This window comes from Amphibalanus amphitrite, unplaced genomic scaffold (genome assembly GCF_019059575.1).
Source record: "Amphibalanus amphitrite isolate SeventyFive unplaced genomic scaffold, NRLGWU_Aamphi_draft 001636F_arrow, whole genome shotgun sequence".
Taxonomy (NCBI): domain Eukaryota; kingdom Metazoa; phylum Arthropoda; class Thecostraca; order Balanomorpha; family Balanidae; genus Amphibalanus; species Amphibalanus amphitrite.
In genome coordinates, this window is record NW_024883129.1 from 84553 (window position 1) to 105128 (window position 20576).

At 51.3% G+C, this 20576-nt stretch overlaps 2 protein-coding genes across 5 annotated transcripts in view; one reads left to right on the forward strand and one right to left on the reverse strand.

Annotated features, from left to right (window-relative positions):
• Nucleotides 1-8364, forward strand: part of LOC122374294 (actin cytoskeleton-regulatory complex protein PAN1-like) — a 61318-nt gene extending 52954 nt beyond the window's left edge. Inside the window, exons 4-6 of the mRNA XM_043352946.1 lie at nucleotides 902-1350; nucleotides 5670-5920; nucleotides 6754-8364. Of these exons, the coding sequence (XP_043208881.1) occupies nucleotides 902-1350; nucleotides 5670-5920; nucleotides 6754-6922 (869 nt within the window). The 3' untranslated portion in view covers nucleotides 6923-8364. The remainder of the gene's footprint in view (nucleotides 1-901; nucleotides 1351-5669; nucleotides 5921-6753) is intronic.
• A 452-nt stretch (nucleotides 8365-8816) lies between these two features.
• Nucleotides 8817-20476, reverse strand: LOC122374296 (mitochondrial dicarboxylate carrier-like). 4 transcript variants are annotated; one of them, XM_043352947.1, is made up of 10 exons: nucleotides 20160-20476; nucleotides 19562-19680; nucleotides 18890-19045; nucleotides 18482-18578; nucleotides 16809-16878; nucleotides 16032-16164; nucleotides 13277-13351; nucleotides 12907-12987; nucleotides 10590-10646; nucleotides 8817-9509 (listed from the first exon to the last, which is right to left on the reverse strand). In XM_043352947.1, exons 1-10 carry the CDS (start codon nucleotides 20320-20322, stop codon nucleotides 9405-9407), a joined length of 1056 nt encoding a protein of 351 aa, XP_043208882.1. In that variant the 5' UTR covers nucleotides 20323-20476; the 3' UTR covers nucleotides 8817-9404. The 4 variants fall into 4 exon arrangements, with proteins under 4 accessions (XP_043208882.1, XP_043208884.1, XP_043208883.1 ...); XM_043352949.1 differs by having other exon boundaries at nucleotides 20205-20310; XM_043352948.1 differs by having other exon boundaries at nucleotides 18482-18574; nucleotides 18886-19045; nucleotides 20160-20285.
• Between the last annotated feature and the right edge of the window lie 100 nt (nucleotides 20477-20576).

Genomic DNA, 20576 nt, shown 5'->3' on the forward strand with positions numbered 1-20576 from the left:
AAGTAACGACAAATATTTGCCGCGCGGTCATACCTATATTTTACATATTTTTCTTTTCTTTCAGACATTTCATGAAGTAGTGGCTTCATTGGTAATAGCTGAGTCCGTAAAGTTAAGTAATGGAAGTTCATGACCATAGTTGCACTACTTGCATTATGTACAAAAATTTGTCATGAATCTTTTTTTTCGGAATCATAAAGTCTGTTGTTTTGTGTCTGCCCATTTACCCGGGCCTCTATTTTTCGTTGTTTTCTGTCACATTTAGCTGACAGACAGGTGACTCCCCAGCTGTTACGTCTATTGCGCCGCGCCACCGTGGTGACATTTGGGCTAAAACGGAAACTGCACTGCAAATCTGCAAGTCACGATGACCGGTGACTCGCTGCAGAAATGTGGCAAAACTGACAGGATTTGGACAAACGACTGCTAAACGGGTGCTTGTCACTTCTCGTGCAGCGTTAGGGCTGCTCTACCCTGGCTCTACTCTGGCAATAATTTGTTGTTTTTGTCGGACTTTTTTTGGACTCATGTTAATCCCCCTTCCTCAGATGCGATCCAGTTTTCTGCATATTCCCATGTCGACACTAGATGTGTGACCGTCGCTAGTTCGAATCTTGGCGGACATATACTTTGTAAGACCGATTGCGTGTTTCGAAAACAGCGAGGTGCGATTGTCTCACTGACGTAACGAACATACCAATCCTGGAAGCGGCATGTATCCAACATGTGGTACGTGTATGTGCTGGTGTTGTGAATGTTTTATTGTGCTAATAGGCGATGTGTCATCATTTGGCTAGTGTTGATGTATCAATGCTTGTCTGTCCCCTCTTTCCATAGACCGGTAAGACCTCCTCTCTTTTCTCCAAACACCCTCTAACCCCCTCTTTCTCTCTCTCCACAGACCCCCTGTCGGGATGGATGGAACAAAAGCTCCCTCCGTCGGGCGTCGGCTGGGACCTGCCGCTGCTGCCGGCCCAGGCTCTGGAGCAGGACCTGCCGCTGCCTGCCGACGGGGGCTGCATCCCGGAGGACCTGCAGGACGTTCTGCTGGACGGTCCTGACGCCGGCGCGGTGCCCTCGCTGCCGGCCGACGCGGCTGACTGCCTGCTGGAGGAGCTCATCTCGGGCTCGGTGCGCGAGAACCCGGGTCTGTTTGACGGCGTACCGCCGGTCGGAGAGGTCGTCAAGCCGGCGGAGAGCGTGATGCCGCCACAGCCGCTGGTGGAGGAGGTGGGGCAGATGGTGCCGCCGCTGCAGCAGCAGCAGGGAGCGCTGGGGAGCCCGCAGCCGGTGCTGCTGGCCCCCGCGCCCATCGGGTTCAGCCTCAGTCCGCAGCAGCAGCCGCAGCAGGTGAGGAGACGGGCGGAAAGGGGAGGGGGGGGAGGTTACACTGTAGAGCCGCTAAAAGGTCTCTTACACTGTAGAACACTGTTACATCACGAACTACAATACTCGCTACATTGGACATTGTTACACTGACTTCAATGTAGGCTGCTCGCACTGTACAGCCCTCGCACTGAACCCTCTGTAGAACCACTTAGAGGGTTCTTACACTATAAAACCAGTTAGTCCGCACACTGTAGAATCACTTAGAGGGTTCTTCTTCTACAATTTATCGCACTGCAAATGTGCCACGCACTGCAAAAAAAAAACATGTGTAAATTTTACAGGTGTTTATGTGCCAGCAACAAGCCTTTTTCTGCCAAGGATAGACTGGCAGTGTGTTGGGATCCTTTACAAATGCAATGCAGGATGTACGCAACCGAGGATGCTAGCAATGAAACACAATAGCAAAGGACACAGCGAAATGAACTATGCAGATTGCAGCACAATAACATTGGACACTTCGGCAACACAGTTTGGCCGGGCAGAGTCGAGCGGACCCGGGCACTATGATACTGCTTGTTTGACTTGTTCAGCGGTCCGAACTTAAACAAACCAGCTCCGCAACATACGACTGTTGCCTCATATTCGTCGGCGAGGTCCAGGAGAAGTCTAGTACGCGAACGTTCCCACAGATGAAACCCGGGGAAACTTGCAGTAATCAGACACGCGTGTCACTTGGTAATTCATTCTCAATTTTCTTGGCCATTGGCGGTGGTTTAATTTTTTTCCATTGGCGATAAATTCGTGGTTCATAACATAAGTCGTTCAATAACATAACACACAATGCCGATTGCAAGATCTCCTTGCAGTCAAAACACACTCAAACCACTACTTCAGGAAGTACGTGTCCTTGAATATGAGCGCAATGCATCGTTTGATCTTGGCTCATTCCGGTAGCTGCCTTGCTAAGAGCACATGTTCTGGAACTGTTTACTTAGAGTGGTATTTTGTGACTGGGATGACGACTCAAACGGCAGAAGCTAGTTCTCAGAACAAGCTAACGATTACAAACTCCAACACATTCCAATTGAGCCTCTTCAAGCTTAAGTGTATGACAAAAAGTCTACTAACGTAACAGAACAAAAACTATAATCTCTGGCATGATACTTTAACCTGCAGTGTAATGGAAATGTCCATAGGCGCGGGAGCCGGGGGGGGGGGCAGTGGGGGCAGCTTGCCCCCCCCCAACTCTGGGGACGTGGGGGCCCCCACAGCTTTGAGACGGAATACCACACTTTTTTTTGCAAATGTTTTCTTTTTTGTTGAAAAACCGAGGGGTGAAAAATAAGTGGCCTAAAACCGGTGAGAAAACTAGATTTGGGGGTACCCTAGGTTAATATCTATTATGGTGTGCCCCCCCCCCCCCCAGTCGGAAAGTAGTTCCCGCGCCCCTGGAAATGTCTGTCAGAAACTCAAACATTTACAGATTATGTAGTTGATCGCACCGAACCGCTACTATACGCTTATGTTTTTGCTCAGTCTTGTTAATACTTTCTTTTTTGATGATGATGAAGTGGAGTTTTTGGGCAGCCCTTTCATTTTTGAAAAGCCACGACATACCTTCCCGTCCCTAATCAGCACAATCCTTCACAAATCATAATATATATTCTCGCGGCGGACAAGGACAGAGATGACGTGATATGACCGTAAACGGGCCCCAGTCTGTATGTCTGTCTGCGTCTGTGTGTGTGTTAGTGCCCCGCGGCTGACACCTGACGCAAGCATCTCGTCTACGACGTCGGTTAGCTTGGAGGACACCGGTCGCCGCTTGTTTGGACGATTCCGAGCTGGGCGCGGCAGAACATACACACATGCTGGGACCACTTGAAAGCTCGCCGCTCGCTGAAAACCGCTAATGAAGTGCTAGAGACGAGCCGCCGGTCATCGGAAAAGAATGTCTGCAACAGGGGGGTTAGGCGCAGTTAGCCTTGGGTAGGGTTTTTTTTTACGTATTTAACAAGTAGAAGTGTAGACTAAGTTTGTCTTCATGCTAAACAAGACAAGTGCTACTTTTATAAATAGTATTCGTGCATAATGCCATTCAATTCATAACTCCAAATTTTATTCTTATGTTATAAGACTGGGCAGGGTCGCTCCACGGCGCCGCTGTTTCGGATCTTTTAGTTTACCGGGTCCCCTAACCCGCGCTAGAAAAGAGCTGCCAATGGTTCGTGATAATGTGTACAGCAGTACATCCTACTTATATGGACTGGCATCTTATTGCAAGATTAGGAAGGGAAACCGTCTCTCCGTTGGCCTTACGAGTAGGTGACCTCTCGAATTGAAATCAACATCTGAACTTGACCTGTGTATCTCGGTACATTGTGAATGGGTCAAATTTTTTACCCCCGCGCCCACATCTGGGCCACGGAGAGGTCACCGTACTCGGTAAGTTTCCGGGGGTCACCACGAGGAGGTGGAGAGTCCGGACGTCCGTCGGCGCGCACCCGTGACCCGTGACCCGTGACCGGGGGTTCGCCGGTCCCCATCACGGGCCTCGTGCGCGCCGTCGGTTCGACCGACTGCGCCCAGCCCGGCGCAGCCCCGACTGTCCGCAAATGGCGCCGACAGCCGGCCCATACAGGAGCGTTGCTTCTGTTGTTTATGATAGCTAGGAGGGGACTTCTGAATTGAACAGAAATGAAATAGTTGAGCGGTTCTCTGAATTTTCGAGGCAATGCACACCAAGCATACACCGGACCAGGCATTGTCTAATCTCTGATGATTGCACAATTACCATGCACTGTTCTTAAAAGGCTGGCCGATGATAATAAGCACACCTTGCAACTTAAATCAGCTATGGGAACATTATGCGAAGTCTAGCCTATTCCCACATTGCCGTTTTGTTGACATAATGCTGAGCATGTTACCTGAGAACTCACGCTCGTCATACTTTGCGACTGTCCCATACTAAGATACCTATTTCAAGAGTATCTCGCTATGTGCTATGTATTCGCTCCTCTGTCGTATCGCTTCTCAAACCATTGCATTATTCCATGCATCATTTGTGACCGGAAGGGGCTGAATGTTCCACCACTCCAGTACGCTATCTCATTACCGCCAGTAACAGTTACACCGGTCGTTGTACGTTCGAGAGACTCGGAGAGGTTACATCATCCCATGTCCGCCCGACGACCCCGAACCCTGTCCTCCCGAGGTCGACGGTCCTCCGCTACTCTCCCCGCCCCTCCGTCACTCTCCCCACTCCCGTTCTCTCTCTCTCTCTCTCTCTCTCTCTCTCTCTCTCTCTCTCTCTCTCTCTCTCTCTCTCTCTCTCTCTCTCTCTCTCTCTCGCCGCTGCTCTACCATCTGCTTGCTGCGCCTCTCTCCCCGTGTCACGTGTGCGGGCACGTGAGAGTTTCGTGATGGGTCCTCTTAGATAGAAAGGTGGAGGTGTCTGTGTGCGGTGTGTGGGACGTGGTATGTGGTGTCCTTTGCGTGACTTTTGTGACCCTCCTTGTTCAGTTATGAGGACGAGATATATGATAAGCCAATCTTTCTTAACCTTAAAGCTCCCGTGACCCGTCTCATTTAATTTATGTTTGCTCAGTGCTCTTAGGTTGTAATGTATGTTGAGTTCTTATTTCGGATTTTTATTTGCTTCGTCGAGTTCACTGTTTCGGCAAATTCGGCTCTTGTATAATAGCGAATACCAATCAAAGAACTTTCAATGCAATAACTCGCCGGTTGTTCCTTCTTTTTTCTCTGTTTTATTCCATGTTTGCATTATGTTTCCATCCACTGCCCGAGTCGCGTTTTAATTAGTCCGTCGACCCGGTATGTAAACGTCTCTGGAACCGTCCAACTCTATGTAAATTGTAAATCGAGCCCAGTTGTTGGTCGGTTTGGTGCCGCCGGGAGCATTGGTTCATGCATGAGCGAGTACTCCTATACGTGGAAACTAAGCCGATTCTGCACCTGTTGAAGTTTCGCTAGGATGGGCGTCGTGTATCGAACGTCATACCAATCTGTTCAGTCATCTATTGAGCGATTAATGCACTGTAATCTGTTTATTTTTGGCTGCGAGGGTGACACGCCTATCATCGACATCGCTGCATAGCCTTTTTGGGAATGTTCATTGTCAGTGTCTGTGCTCTCTCCGAACAGTTATGACACCGTGCTAGTCTTTTGCACTCCGTTACTGAAACCGTTGCTTTTAAGCTAACACATCCTTTTGCACTTTTCCTTCACTACACCTTTTCATCGATACACTTAAATGTTACCGTTTCCGTTGTATTATAGCCATCACCTACCCTCATCTAACCCCCCTCTGTCTCCGTCAGGTGGCTCTGGAGCCGTGGTCGCCCACTCTGTGCCCGTCTCTGGACGACAGCCCCATATCGCCGTCCTCCGAGTGCTGTTCACCGGAGCTGGCGCCGGCTCCCGACTGGCAGCCCGGGCCGGCCGCCAGGCGTGGCGCGCGCAAACCGCGGCCCTACGACAAACCGGCGCGCGGCGGCGCGCGCCGACAGCCGCTCACCGAGGAGGAGAGACGCGAGAGGAAGAAGGAGCAGAACAAGAACGCCGCCACTCGGTACGTGGAGGGAGGATAGGGGAAGAGAGGCTCGGAGGGAACTGGGGGAGTGGGCGATCTCTTTGAGGGGGCGCTGGAATCGGAGTGTGGTTTTAAAGACATTTGATGGGAGACGTATACGGAAAGCTGGTCGAAGATTGGTAACAGTCTCGACGGCGAACATTCGTTGGGAATATCAAAAAGGGGTTTAAGTTGGCAAAGGGTAACACACTGGTGCTCAACAAGCTAATCACAGGAACTGACGAGCGGCGTGGGGTAAAACAGATGGTTACGGGTCAATGGGGTCGTAAGGTTTACAGACACGAGATAGCCGTTGGTGCGGGCCTGACGGGTTCATTGGGAACGAGGATAGGAGTACTCACGAGCGTATTTGAGTTCAAATACCCTCCGGGTGGGCTGCTATTGCGTCAGTCTAGACTCATTGTACTTAACCTCTTAGAGTTTGTACCCTTTGCCCTCCATGAGCTTAGAACGGGTCTTTCGTGCTTCAATTCCGTGTTTTTTGGTTTGTCCAATGGAATGTTCTGCATTTGTGTTTATTTATTTTATGTTCCTTTGATATTAGATGAAATCTAAGCTAGAATAAGCTGTTTGTTAGTTAAGGAGCGCCTGCCGGTCTACATTGTCTGGTCTTTGAATACCTATCATTTACCCATTTGAGCGAAAGCATATTTACTAGGTATCTTCCCGAAGACATACGTAACTCCCCCCCCCTTCATATGATTATAGATACATATTGTTATTGAGCTGGGACCCCCAGCTTCCCTCCACGTGTTAGCGTGTTCCCTCTTCTAACCTCCGTTTCTCTCTCTCTCTCTCCCTCCCTTCCCCAGGTACCGTCAGAAGAAGAAGGTGGAGCACGATCTCGTCAGCGGCGATCAGGAAATGCTGGAGGCGCGCAACAAGGTGCTGCGCGAGCGTGTCGGCGCCCTCAGCCGCGAGCTCAACTATCTCAAACAGCTGATGCGGGAGGTGCTGCGACACAAGCAGGTCTCTGCCTGAGCCTCCGTCCCGGGTAGAGCAAGGAGAGAGGAGAGAGTGGAGAGTGAGGACAGAGAGAGGAGAGAGTGTGAGAGAGGGGCGGCGGCGGCGGTGAGAGTTTCGCCGTCCGCCGCCGCCGATAACCGTGACTTAGTGAGGTGAAGGTGCCGCGACCAACGGAGATAAACGGAGACAAACACAGGAGACCAGATATGACCAGATGAGACAAGGAGACTGAAGGAGACCAGGAGAGACAAGGAGACTCAAACATCATCAGGAGGAGAGGATGGGGAGCGAGCGAACCCCGGCGGTGACGCGGCCGCGGCAGGGGCGGATCTTATGACGGCCGCACGGCCCGATCTCCGCCGCCGCCGCCGCGGCCGCTGCCGCCGCCGGGCCGACCGCGTGGCGCCACTCCCGCCGCCGGTGGCTCCCCGTGAGAGAGGTGGCGGCTCGCGCGCCGAAAAACGCGCGAGTGTAGTGAGGAGGCGAGCGGACTCCGCGCGACGCGGGGGCCGACCGGTCCTTCCGAGAGAGTCCTCTCGAGAGAGGAGCAGTCCTCACGAGAGGGGCGGACCTCGGAGGACAGAGAAAGAGAGTGCCCGTGGCCGGCAGAGGAAGCCCGCCCCGCAGTGTCACGCGGCATTCACAATTGTGAGTGAATGTGGAGACTAGAAACATTACAGTGTCGATGAAATTAGTGCTAGTTGTGACCGACTGTGTGCTTCAAATTTTCGCCCGGCGCGCGTTTCACCGTAGTGCTACATGTCTAGTGTTCAATGTGGAGACTCGTGGGGGCTCTCCCGAGTCCTGACGTAGGTTTAAGGTTGTCCGCTGACTGCGGGGCGGCGCCACTGTCCGCCCGGCGTGGGCGCGGCCCCTGCGCGCCGCGGAGTCCGCCCGCCTCCGCCCCCGACACAGCCGGTCGGCCGGACCGTGGGTCGGCCGGCCGGCGCCCGCGCTCAGCGGCCTGCTCTATACACCGCCGGCTGGTGAATGTGTCTGTCACTGAGAGAGAGGAGGAGAGCGGCGGAGGGGTGCGGGACGGCGCGTGGGGTTAGTGTGCCTGTAGGCACACCTGGGCCCTGTTTCACGGCACGCTTCTAGTGGCCACTAGCCGCTGAAAGCGTGCCATGAAGCAGGGCCCAGAAATCACCCCACGCGCTGGCCCACACCTTCCCCGCTGCTCATCCCAGGGAGGTGCGCCGGCCTGCGCGGCGGCCGTGGCGCGCGCGCGGCGAGCGTGGCGACCTCTGGCGGCGCCCGGCGGACCTCTGATTGGCCCAGACGCTGGGCGGGGCAGATCGCTGCCGGGGCCGCCGCCGCCGCCACCGGCGGACCCCGCCCCGCGTGCCGTCCGGCCGCCGGCGGACCCCGCCCCGCATCCCACTCTGGGTGCTGGCGGGGATTGGAGGGAGAGGAGGGGGTGTGGTTGTGGAGATACAGGATACTGGCCGGTGGAACCGCTGTGTTTGAGTGGAGAGGAAGAGGAAGGAAGGGGAAAGGGAGATGGCGGACCACGGGAAATATGGAGAGTTACGGAGGAGCTCGATGAAAAGAGAAGAGAAAGAGGCAGAGGGGATAATGAGAGACCGATGGAGATTGAAAGGAGTGTAGGCGATGAATGAAAACTGGGAGGACCACGGACGAGTCTGAATCAGAGTGTTGGCTGTGGGCTTCATGACGCGGAACCAAATGGCTCATGTTTGGCTGGTGGTAATGCTGATTAAAGACGAGTAATCAAACCGTTACGTGGCAGGCTACATTTGAAAGCCTGGACGATCGACGACGGCGTCATGGTTATACTACGGTGCTTCGTGTTCGTTTTTCACCGCGCCTGTCGGTTAAAGTAGTGAGAACTCCAGGTCGAAACTTAACAAACTCCCGACTCAGAGGCGTAATCAACACGCAGACATCTGGGCCATATATGTATACATACGAATGCGTTCATCGCCACACACAAGTACCACCGCGCGCTCACGGTCCTCTTACACTTCAGTCCCACGCGCATTCTCAGGGGGGGGGGGGAGTATTCAAACAGGCCGATTCGTTTCCCGATCCACGATCTTACAAACACTGGCAAGCAACTGCATCAAAGTGCAGTCAACACAGATAAAACATCTGCTCTAAAGTCCTGAATATGTTCACCCGCCCGGGAAAAGATCTTCAAAACTGGTATTGTCCTAAGTAATGCACTTAACAGATGACAGCGCTCAATAGAGCGACATCGTCAATGCACGTGCATAGATACGTAGCATCAAAGTTCCTCTCCTAACGGCTTTATGACTCGGCTATTAACAGCTATGGCATCGACGCACGGAAGACACCCACCCGCTCCATTTTAATCCCTAAAGGTTCCCTATGTATTCCCACCAAAAATACGAACACACCGAAAGCCACGCTTCAAAACTGATCGTCTCGCATATTGCACCTGGACATGGCTGGCCACCCGACGGTCATTCCGCCAACTTTGAGTGCGTCCCATCGTCCCTAGATGGCAGCACTACTTGGCCACCGGTAAAACGCCGAAGTTCTGCCTCAGCTGCTCAAGGAAGACGAATGTGAGGATTGTCTGCGGCCCGAGGCGAACAAATGCCGGAACGTAGCCCTGAAACAGAGCAGGCGTCAGTGTCTGTCCCCTCAAACCTGAGAGGAAATGCCAAAACGACATCACGCTGAGGGCATTGACATAGGCGCGGGAGCCGGGGGGGCAGTGGGGGCAGCTTGCCCCCCCCCCCCCAACTCTGGGGCCGTGGGGGCGGTGCCCCCACAGCTTTGAGACGGAATACCACACTTTTTTTTTGCAAATGTTTTCTTTTTTGTTGAAAAAGCCGAGGGGTGAAAAATAAGTGGCCTAAAACCGGTGAGAAAACTAGATTTGGGGGTACCCTAGGTTAATCTCTATTATGGTGTGCCCCCCCAGTCGGAGAGTAGTTCCCGCGCCCCTGGGCATTGATCTTGTGATTGTTGCAAAAACTGCGGAACAAATTATAGGAATTAGCGAGATATTGTTACAGACGTTACGCACCAAAATGAGATCAAGGCTTGCAATACGGTGTGAAGAATTTGCACCTAAGAGCGGCATTAGGCGATGCATATTGCCAGTGGGCAAAGTCCATAGGCCCTCCTGACTCGAGCCTCAACTCTCAATCATGTGTATTGTGTAACTGTCTTCGTCAATACGCCTAAAAGGCTACGATATTAATTCACCGGAGTTTCGCTCTTGGGTCTTGTAAGCGTAAACCGAACCAATACGGTAGTCAATGTCACAACTCGCCAAGATTTCCAAACGTCTGAATTCTGGAGGACTGTCCACGGCGAACGAGGGTAATCACAAGAATCGAGATCTAACAAGTAAACAGTTTGCACAGAAAGCCCCAGCGCACGGTTCCGGCAGAAAATGAATAAGATTCCGCAGAACCTAACGAAACACGTGGGTAATCGGAAACGAAAGCTGATTTACATCGGGCCGATCAAAATGCGAAGTCATATATCTCTGTATACTCTGTATACGGTATACATAGGTCTATGGCTATGTATATTCAAGCTACAAATATTTCAAGACGGTTACTGGGAATAATGGCAAGAGCTCACTCTAACGAACTGCTCACAAACCGACTAATTGGCATAGGAAGTCGAAAATAAGACTAAAAGCATTGAACAGAATCATAAAAGCAATCATACAGACCTTGAAGAATCCCAGTGGTCCCAGCTTGGCAGTGTGAGTGATAATGTGCCACATGCCCTGGAAAAGACAAACAACATTAGTGAGAGTGTTTCACTTCTAAAGGGTGAACCAGGACGTGGCATCAGTGATATTGTCCCTGGAGGCAAACGGCAGCATCAACAAACAACAGCGACGTCATCTAACGCTGAAAACTGTGGCGTCACAAGCAACAGGCATCGCGTAAAAATACCCCACAGCTTCCATCGTGCACGTTTACAGAGAAATGGCAGTGATTAATGAAGTTTCTGTCACTGCAAGCGTGCACTGCAAGGGTCAACTAACATCGATTCTGCTCAACACACATTTGCATGAACATTACGAAATCGCCCGAACTATATATGTATATCGTATCGCTAGAGATTTAAATACACACCACCCATCGGCACCGCACACGCACGTTTTAAGCGTCTCCCGATACAGTACCCACGCATAACTGCAAGCACGCGAACACGAAAACTGCGTGTACGGCTCTCGCGAGATTAAGCGGTAGGTTTTGCACTTTTACATTCCCGGTTATATCTCAGAAACTAATCGATCTACGATGAAGCCATTTTACACGATCATGGCCGGCTTGTTACCCAACAAGTTGTTGTTGTTGTTGGTCTCCCCGGGTCGGCTCACGGCCGACCGTAGCCCAACGGCTCTTGGTGACTGAGGTAGCCGCGGCTCAAGGCCGCCACGGCCCCGCCGTCCCGAAGCTGCGTAGGGTCCGGTCTGATATTGCCGAGTAGGCGGAGCCTCGCGCCAGCCAAGCACGGGCACCTCACCAGCACGTGCTCCGGCGTGTCTGGGCCCTCGCGACACACCAGGCAGCGCGCCGCCGGGCAGGCCAGATCACTGCACTGTGGGCAGTCGCGCTCGGGGCGGCGTCCGATTCTGTGAAGGTAGCTCTGCGAGCGGCTCCAGTGTCCCGCCCGCAGCTGGTGGACGTTGACCGCCTCGTCGCGAGACTCCAGGAGCACCGGCATCGGCATCCGGTCTCCCATGATGGTTTTGAAGAAGCTGTCTGGCCAGCTGCGACGCCATGCCTTGGTGGCGGAGCGGCCGACTGCCTTCACCATCGAGCGGACGTCCGTTGGGACGGCGTCTTGCGACAGGCTGGATGCCTCTTTAGCCAGCACGTCCGCTCTCTCGTTGCCGGGTATTCCGCAGTGCGCTGGGATCCACTGCATGAAGACTCGGCGTCCTCCGTCCGTGAGCGCCAGGAGCAGTCGCCATACGGCGGCGCCGAGTGCTGTCGCCTGGCTCCCAGCCCCACTCGCCAGTGTGGCGAGCGCCGCCTGCGAGTCGGCGCAGACGATGACCGGGCTCTCCGCCAGGCCGCCCTCCAGCCGCAGCAGCATCTCCAGTGCCCCGCGGATCGCCACTAATTCGGCGCGGGTGCTGCTGCATATCCTGCCCGCAGGGGCTCGGAGCTCGTGTTCCTCGCCTGAGGGGAGGATTATCAGCGCTCCACTCCCTCCGGCTGAGACACCTCCCTCCGCCGAGCCGTCGCTCCACACCCATACGGCGTCGTCTGGGAGGGTGGCCAGATGCTCATCCGCTCTCTCCCGCCGGACGTCGGGTGGTGCTGTGCGGCTGATGTGGTTGCCGATGTCAAGTCTGAACTGGACCCTGGTGTCATCGATCCACGGCGGGATGGTGACGTGCAGGCGCTCCTCCACAGGTACATCTCGCACGCCCGCGCTCACCAGGGCGCGCGCTCCCGTGTCGCGCCAGCCGGTGGTGGTGCGGAGCCGCCGTGGGGCCGTTGCTTCGGCCACCGCGCGCAGTGGGTCGCCGCTTCTTTGTGAGGCTGCCAGACAGCTCAGTCTGGCAGCGAGCAGGTCCCGGCGTGCTCTCACGGGAACCAGACCGGCTTCCGCGAGGAGCGGGTCCCTCGGCGTGCTCACGGGGCACCCGGTGATAACGCGGGCTGCGGCGCGCATCTCAATCTCCAGTAGCTCTACGTGGGACTCGGACGCTGCAGGGAGCCATGCAGCCGCCGCGTATTCCAGGGCACCGCGGATGTAGCCGTTGGCTACTACTCGCAGCTGTGGCTCCCGCAGACCCCAGGAACGCCCGGTCATCTTACGGAGCTGTGCGATCCTCGGCTTGGTCTTCTTCCGGACGCGCGCGCAGTGCTCGCCCATGTGAAGTTGCCGGTCCAGGGTTACACCGAGATCGCATCTTCAACACTTAAAAGCTTAAGACGACGAAGATATAGTCTGAAGTACACTCAATTTTCTAGGTGCAAAACCTACCGCTAAAACCCGCGAGACATATAGTATATACCTACCGAGAACTCGCCGGGCTTGGCGTTCATGGTTCGCGTCTTGATCACGTCCATCGGCTGAGTCATCGTGGTGGCGATGGCGCCCTGAGGACACGGGTCAGGTCAGGTCAGTTTATCAGCGTAGTTATTGAAAACCTTACAAGCGGTAGCTTTTTCGGTTTACTGTCAACCTGATACAATGGGGACCTGCTACAAGGGACCGGCTGACCCCCATATCATTTGGAGTTATGTCAGGGTTAAGTCTTACCCAGGCCGTTGTCAAAGCAAGGACAAATCCAGACAATAAAAATTTTCCAACACTGATGGCGGCTGAAGACGTCAATAAATGCCGGGATGACAATTTCAGGACACGTTTAAGAGTCACTACACGTACCGCCATCAGGCTGGATGTGAAGTGGGTGGTCACGTTGTCCTCAAAGTAGCCGGTGCCGAGCAGCGTCTGCTTCACCTACAGAACGGAAACAAACACGACAAACGGCCATCAGACACGGTAAAAACTAACTCTATATGCGGCAGCGCAGTTACAGATACATAAGTACAGTGGGTCTATTTAAGATCTCCAGAGCCACCACGTGGCGCTACGGTCGGGGTAGGGCGAGTCCAACTCCCGAGGGAAGTGAGGTCACCGGTCATTGTGGGGGAAGGAGGGAGGGGGAGTGACGCTGTATCACGGCGCATGGGGCGTGCGTAGCGCCGGGAGTGGGCCGCCCAGGGCCGCCCGCCACTGCGCCGAGGCTGAGGGGAGGGGATGATGGTTGCGGGTGCGTTCATTCCGGTATGGTGGTATCCTATTCATGTAGAACCGGCAAGAACGCGACTGAAGGGAATCATTATCTCAAACAAACGGGCAAGCCAGAGGCAGCGTCAGTTCCAGCCAAAATGTTGAACAATGATAATTGAAATCTAGGACGTATTCATAGCATGCAACTTTTCAGTCGATAGTTGCATGATGCTTTTCATGATGCATGATGAGGCTTTTCTAAACTGTTATTTGAGTTAGATATTTTTCATTTGGCACGTTCAGTTTTGGTGGGTTTTATCGGGTCGAAAAGAATCAGAAAAGAAAAAAGAGTTGAGATGGCTCCAGACAAATGACCAAAAATATTTTCCTAAAAAATGAAAGTTAGCTAAACGTTTATAAGCGATAATTTTGACTTTTGGGGAGGGTATTGGGGAAAGATATTGGGGAAAGATGTCATCGTGCTTAGCTGTGTTGCAGTAGAAGGAAAGGTTTTGGTTGTGTCTGGATAAAACCAGACCCGGGAGTGGGGCTCGAACTCACGACATCGCGTTCAGCTCACAGCTTACCCAACCTCAACGCTACGAGCACCTATCGCCCTGCGCAGCTTGCTCAGTGTTTCGGCTAAAGTTCGGCCAAAGTGTCTGACGTCTGTCAATGTCACGAGGCGAAACCTCAGGGTAAATGTCCGTCCCGGTAGCTCGGTCGGTAGAGCGTTGGACTCCATGTGCCATGTGGTGAAGGCGCACGTCCCGGTTGCAAAAGTCCGGGTTCGAAACGCGACGTGTGCTTGACGTTTTTTAGCCTCCTGACGGGTATGGTTGTGGTTGGTGGCAGGCCGCTGCCAGGCGAAGTCAGCGTGGGGACCGGCCGTGCGCGGCTATGTGCGCACGTTAAAATTTGGACTCTAAACCATAGACCATTTTGCAATAGACTAAACCTCAAAACCATAGCCTGCAATAGACCAGGAATTGCTTGATCGGTGGGTAGATGGCAGGTTTCAACGCTTAACAAGCTCAGCTTAGCGGGGACTCTGTCCTTGTGATTCCTTCCATTCAAAAGGTTCGGGCCAAATTTATATTAAAAAAGGGGGAGCCGAACCAGGTTGGACCGAGTTGAACCAGGCTGGACCGGGGTCATACATGCAATCATGGTCAGACAAAACAGAAGTTAATTTCGGGTCAAATATTTTTATTAACTGATCTTATTGTTTTTTAGCTTACACGTAAAATAACTTTTAGCTTTTTGGAACTCGAGACTTCATGCACAGAAATGTGGCGTCCGTCCACTTTTCCTCATCGTCTCTTAGCGACTTGATTTCATGTGGTGGCGGAACGGGGGGGGGGGCATCGGGGCACCGTGCCCCCGTTTGATTTTGGCATTTTAACATTAGCCCTATGGGCGTTGCATGGAAAGAATGGGACCAAAAGTCGGCAGTGCCCCCACTTCATTAAAGGTGTTCCGCCGCCACTGCTTGATTTGACCCTAAAGGCGTCTTACCAGCAAAAAAAAAAATCACCTGCGTTATACCTAAATATTTGCCCAAGGGCGCTCTACGCAAGAAACACCAGCCGGTCAAAAAACTGGCGAACGAATACGATCTCTCTAGTGCTTGAATTATATTCAATGAAAATTTCAGGAGACATAAATAATCTTAATCCTTATAGCTAGGCACTCGGAGCATTCGGTAGCATTCCATTGCCAGCTGCATTATCAACGCCACATTTGCATTACTCTGGGTGCATCATAAGTAACAGTAGGTGAACCGGCCACAGCAAAACCATGCCTCATTAGTCATTATCCTTTCCTTCCAAGCTGCCAAGCTAACCGGCCGCCCGGCCCACCACCGCGATATGGAACAACACTGGAGTGCGCCATTTGCCTACGGCAGTGCCCCACCGCGCCGGGGCTGTTTGACAGGTCACCCGCACCGTGACCTCGCCACCCGCCACCCCCCCCCCCCCTCCCCGCCCACCTCCCCATCGGGCCCAGCTCGGTAGTGACCTCTCCTTGAATTTGACATGGACTCGACTAAGGCTCAACGCCATCTAGTTACGTCTGGAGATCCTAATAAGATCCACTGTACATTATCTAGCTCGCAGAACTCTAACACGCGTATACCAGTCGTACTTTTTGTTAAAACTAACTAGTCCACAAAACGCTAGCAATGTGAAAATGAGTAAAGCTATGAGCAGCCCAATCACAATCACCTTCTAAGCACGACACCTAGTCATTCTTTTTTCCCTTTCCTCCAAATCTGATCTAACTAATCTCTAAGCTAATCTTATCTAAGGTCCAGCAGGTAATTTCCACCGTTTGCCGCGGCAGTGTCAATCAATTTTTGCGGCTTTATCCGAATTCCGAAGATGTCGCGGAAGCTCAGTCTAACCTGATCGTAAAAGCTGAGCTGTCCGACCGTCATCAGCATGGCCCTGACGGTGGCCGAGGAGGCGCCCGAGAACAGCCGGTGCACGCCCTCCTCGCGCAGCACGCGGTACAGGCCATCCACAGCGTGCTTATAACTGTGGAACAGGGATGGGCGGGGGGGGGGATAAAACACTATGACTGCCCGAGCTAGTGGAATAAAGCACGCGGTACGGCACAGACCGTTGATCACGGCGTGCTTATAGCTGTAGAAGACAGGAGGAGGGAGAGAATAGCACGTGCTTATAACTGTGGCACAGGGGGCTGGGGGGTGGGGTGGGGTGTACAGCATATGTTTAAAACTGCCGGAGAAAGGGGGAGGCACGCGGTACAGACCGTCCATTGCGTGCTTATAACTGCCCGAGGAAGGGGGATAGAGCACGCGGTACAGAGCGTTCACATACACGCGGTATGCGGTGAGCGGACCGTCCACGACGTGCTTGTATCTTTTAGGATGGGGGAGCGATTAGATAAACGGTCATTGACAGGGAAGAGAGGAAGTTTGAGATAAAGGAAGGAGGAGGGGAGAGAAGGAGAGACGATGTGAAGCATAATAAAATTACGAATGATAGGTAATAGAACGAACAAGCTCGTAGCACAGTGAGAAGAAACTCGTACGTACAAGGTACAAGGTTAAAGTCGAAAGACATTTGATGATTTCATTAGTTATCACCGAATCATAATGTAAGCTGTCTCGCACGCCGTAGTCACGTCCCATGACGAATGTTACCAAGGTACTCACTTGCGTCGTTTCTCCGGAGCAATTTTGATGTCATTCTGCATCCGTACGTTCACCATATCGGCAGGCGTACCTGAGAAAACGACATAATTCAGCCAGTTATACACAGTACGAATCTTAACCCGCGCCCCACTGGGGGGGGGCTATTTATAGCCCCCCCTCCCGTTTTTCTGCAATAACTTCCAAACCGCTTGACGAATCGACGCCAAACTTTCAGTACCTTTGGCTGCATCAATTTGACACCTTGTGTCAAAATTTGAACTTCGTAGCTACCATAGGTCGGCCGGAAATGACGTCAGAGTGACGTCATGTTCGTCCGATTTCGACGCAAAACATTGAACCACGGCAATCGCTCCCAAGAGCTCAGTCTTTAAGCTAGATCCAATTTCTTTGCATGAAAGGACTCAGAATTGACCGCGCTATCAAACTGCTATCTCGGATTTTCAAAATTTTGAAAATTTCGAAAATTTTATATAATAATATTCAAAATTTATATTTTTATATTTTTTTTCAAAAAGTTTTTGACTTTTCGAAAAAAAAACGGAATATATGTGACAGAACGCATGATTATGACTAACTCTAGCAAGTTTTAGCTAAATATCTTCAAAAATGGCTAAGTTATACGCATTATTGCAAAAAATTCACAATTATTAATTTTTCAAATCAATTTTTCAGTACGTATTTGGCATCGTACACCAATATAAATGGCACCATCGTGTTCCTGAGCTCAAACTGCATCCAATAGACACCTTTTATGTTGAAAAATTTCAACTTCAAAATTTGACCTTTTTTGACCTGAAAGTGACCTGACCTAAGCTAATTTCGACTCAAAATGACCTTGAATGACACAGACGACATCAAATTCGAAATCTATGGCCTAAATGGACCATAAAACATGTGTCACGTGACCGAAGCATGATATAATATTTTCGTGACCTGTGATGACCTGACCCTGACCTGAAAATCAAAGTACAGGTTTGGTACCCTCAAGGTATTTAGAGCATCTGTTCACGAGTGTGGAAACCAAAAATGAGCCTGATCTGACTTGTAAGACGGCGGCCAGAGCCCAAAATGTGAACAAGCCAAAGTGCTAATAATTTTTACTTTGACCTGACCTGGGACGTCATCGGTGACCTCGAGGTCAATGAAATTAGGTTTCGCTCGACAGTTTTTCCGGGGCTATCAGACGCCGTTTGAATTTTGACGATCGGCCCAGTAGTTTCGGAGTTAGGAGGGGGGGCTATGAATAGCCCCCCCCCCAGTAGGGCGTGTTATACACAGACCCCAGTGGGGCGCGGGTTAAAATACTGGATACGACCCTCACAACGACTGTCTTGTATAGTACAAGTTTTGATGATTTTATTGGCTTTGATAGTCGTATGACAATACGTACTGCAGTCGTCTTTGGTAACCCAAAACGTAGCAACGACGAATTTTAAACGAATCGTAAGTAAGTAAGTAAGTAAGTAAATAAGTAAGTAAGTAAGTAAGTAAATAAGATAAATAAGCGTGACATAATGCGTGAACGATGCTAGAGGATTGAGCGGGAAGAAAGAGATACAGGAATCTCTCACGCTTGACCTTCGCCGTACCCAACTTCCCCACACCCTGGCCGGTCCGCGTTCACCCCGGAGCGCACACCATCCTCTCCGCGCCGTCAGGAGTACCCTGCTCACCGATAAAGCCGCCGCACGCGCCTCCACTGGCCGCGATCAGCACCTTCATGTAGAAGGGCAGCGGCTGACCAGGAGTGGAGAGCTGCTGCTTCGCTACCTGCGGACGGGATTGGGATCGTCGCCGGAGGTAAACGAGTCAGCCCCATCTTTCTTAGTTACATTTTTAACGATTCATCACCCGTTTCTGATATAAATACTGCATCCGACGTCGGTATCGAAAGCAAAACCGATTTGAAAGCGACATCGTTTTCTCGGTAATTCCAAGCAGCATAAGCACGAGAAACGATAGTCGACATGAAATTATACATCTTCAGTCGTCTTATTCGACAAAAAATCGTCCACATTCTTCTATTGGCAATGCCCCAACACAGCTGACGGTCAACCGAGCTCACCAGCACAAAGACCCACCTCATAGACGGCGAACCGTGTCGTCGAGTAGGACAGCTGCCGGAGGAGGGACGCCGACAGGCCGTTGTACAGAGCCAGAACTCCCTGGTTCCGTACAATGTTCATCACATTGCGACCGATGCTCAGCTTCCCCTCCTGCTGGGTTTGTAGATGCACCTGTGGTCGCGGGAGGGGATGGGATGTCGGTTACAAGCTGGTAGAAACATCTGGACCCAACGCAAGATTCTAGGCCTTACAAAATTCATCCATTCTGAATGATGAAAGTGGAGATAAATATGAGACAAATTAGACATAACTGTTGACATTATCTGTCCATCTATACATAGCAATGATATCCAGGAAGCAGAGGTGCAGTAGCTGGGCTGAGAGGGCCTTTATCAGGATCACAGTTACCAAATGTGCTTTCAAGCCATAAGCACAGTCACCATGACTCAGCAAAATTTGGTGTGTATGCAACTGAATGAAAAGTAAGTCATAAGTGTCTTATGTGGGGTCTTGTCAAGTGCTCTCCTCAGGCAAGTAATCCAGACCAGTCAAACTTAAAAACAAAAACTATATTCCCTAACAATTGATACTGCCTATTTAAGATATCATAAAATGTACCTTCATCTTTGTCACAAGCTGATGCATAAAAACTTATGAATCAATAACAGGAGATATGCTATTATGCACCTTGAGCAAATCCAGTGGATGGGTGAAGCATGCCGCTCCTGCTGATGCCAGTCCACCAAAGTACCACTTGGAGATGCGAGCCTCATTGGCCATGGCGGGCTGGTTAGCAGCTACTTTTTCTGCGGGGAATTAGAGACAATTAACTCAGCAATACACAGAGCAGTCGCATAAAAAACAATGTCAAGGGATTTGCACACCATCAAAACATGTAGAAATTCAACAAGAAATATAACAAAAATATATTTTATAATACACATGTTCTTCAAGTACCAAAGTGTGTTACAAAAATAGCAGAGGTCAGACAATTTTACTGATTACGTTCATCAACATCATGTCTTGGTCTGCACATTTACCAGCAATCTAGCCCACCTTTGCCTTTTTACTATCACAGTCACTTTCAACATTATAAAATTCATGATATTTTTCGGCAAAATTCGTCTGCAGAAATATATCAATATCATGAAGGTCATGGCAAGGTTGAATGTTAGAATTCCGATGAAATATTCATGATGAAATGCTGGACGTGACGGTCAAATCGTCCATAGGTGACGCACATCTCACGCATTATAAACTTCACTGAAACTACTGAAGAGCTTACCTATAAAATGAGTGAAAACAGACGTCAGAGAATCAGTCCACCCACCGCAGGCACATCCGGGGCAAAGGGGTGGCCGCCCGGAGCAATGCAGGCTGAATGTAAACAGTCCGCAGAGAAACTGTCTTATATGCGCCATATCTGAAACTAAATTCGGGGCTGCCATACCAGGATAAATACTACCAAATCTCTGGCACAAAGAGCCAAATCCCTTCACTTCTCAAAGCACCAATGCTGTCCTAAAACATATTGGTGCAAAAAGCTGTGAAGGTCCACCCATGGTAAAAAAGTCTCGGTATTTTCAACCAACTCACCCCACCGCTCAAAATCATGTCGACGGCCAACGAAGCCGGCGATTCGTTGCCGCCCCCTTGTAAAAATCGCGGATGGATTCATCATAGCGATCAATCTCACTGTATG

Bases quoted from the DNA above. Each gene is read 5' to 3' on its own strand.
- LOC122374296 (XM_043352947.1), bottom strand. From the start codon at position 20,322: ATGGCAGCCCCGAATTTAGTTTCAGATATGGCGCATATAAGACAGTTT. The intron at 18,579-18,889 runs GTGGGTCTTTGT...TCCCGTCCGCAG, and splicing joins CACGGTTCGCCGTCTATGAG to GTAGCGAAGCAGCAGCTCTC. The intron at 13,352-16,031 runs GTTAGACTGAGC...TCCGTTCTGTAG, and splicing joins AGCTCAGCTTTTACGATCAG to GTGAAGCAGACGCTGCTCGG.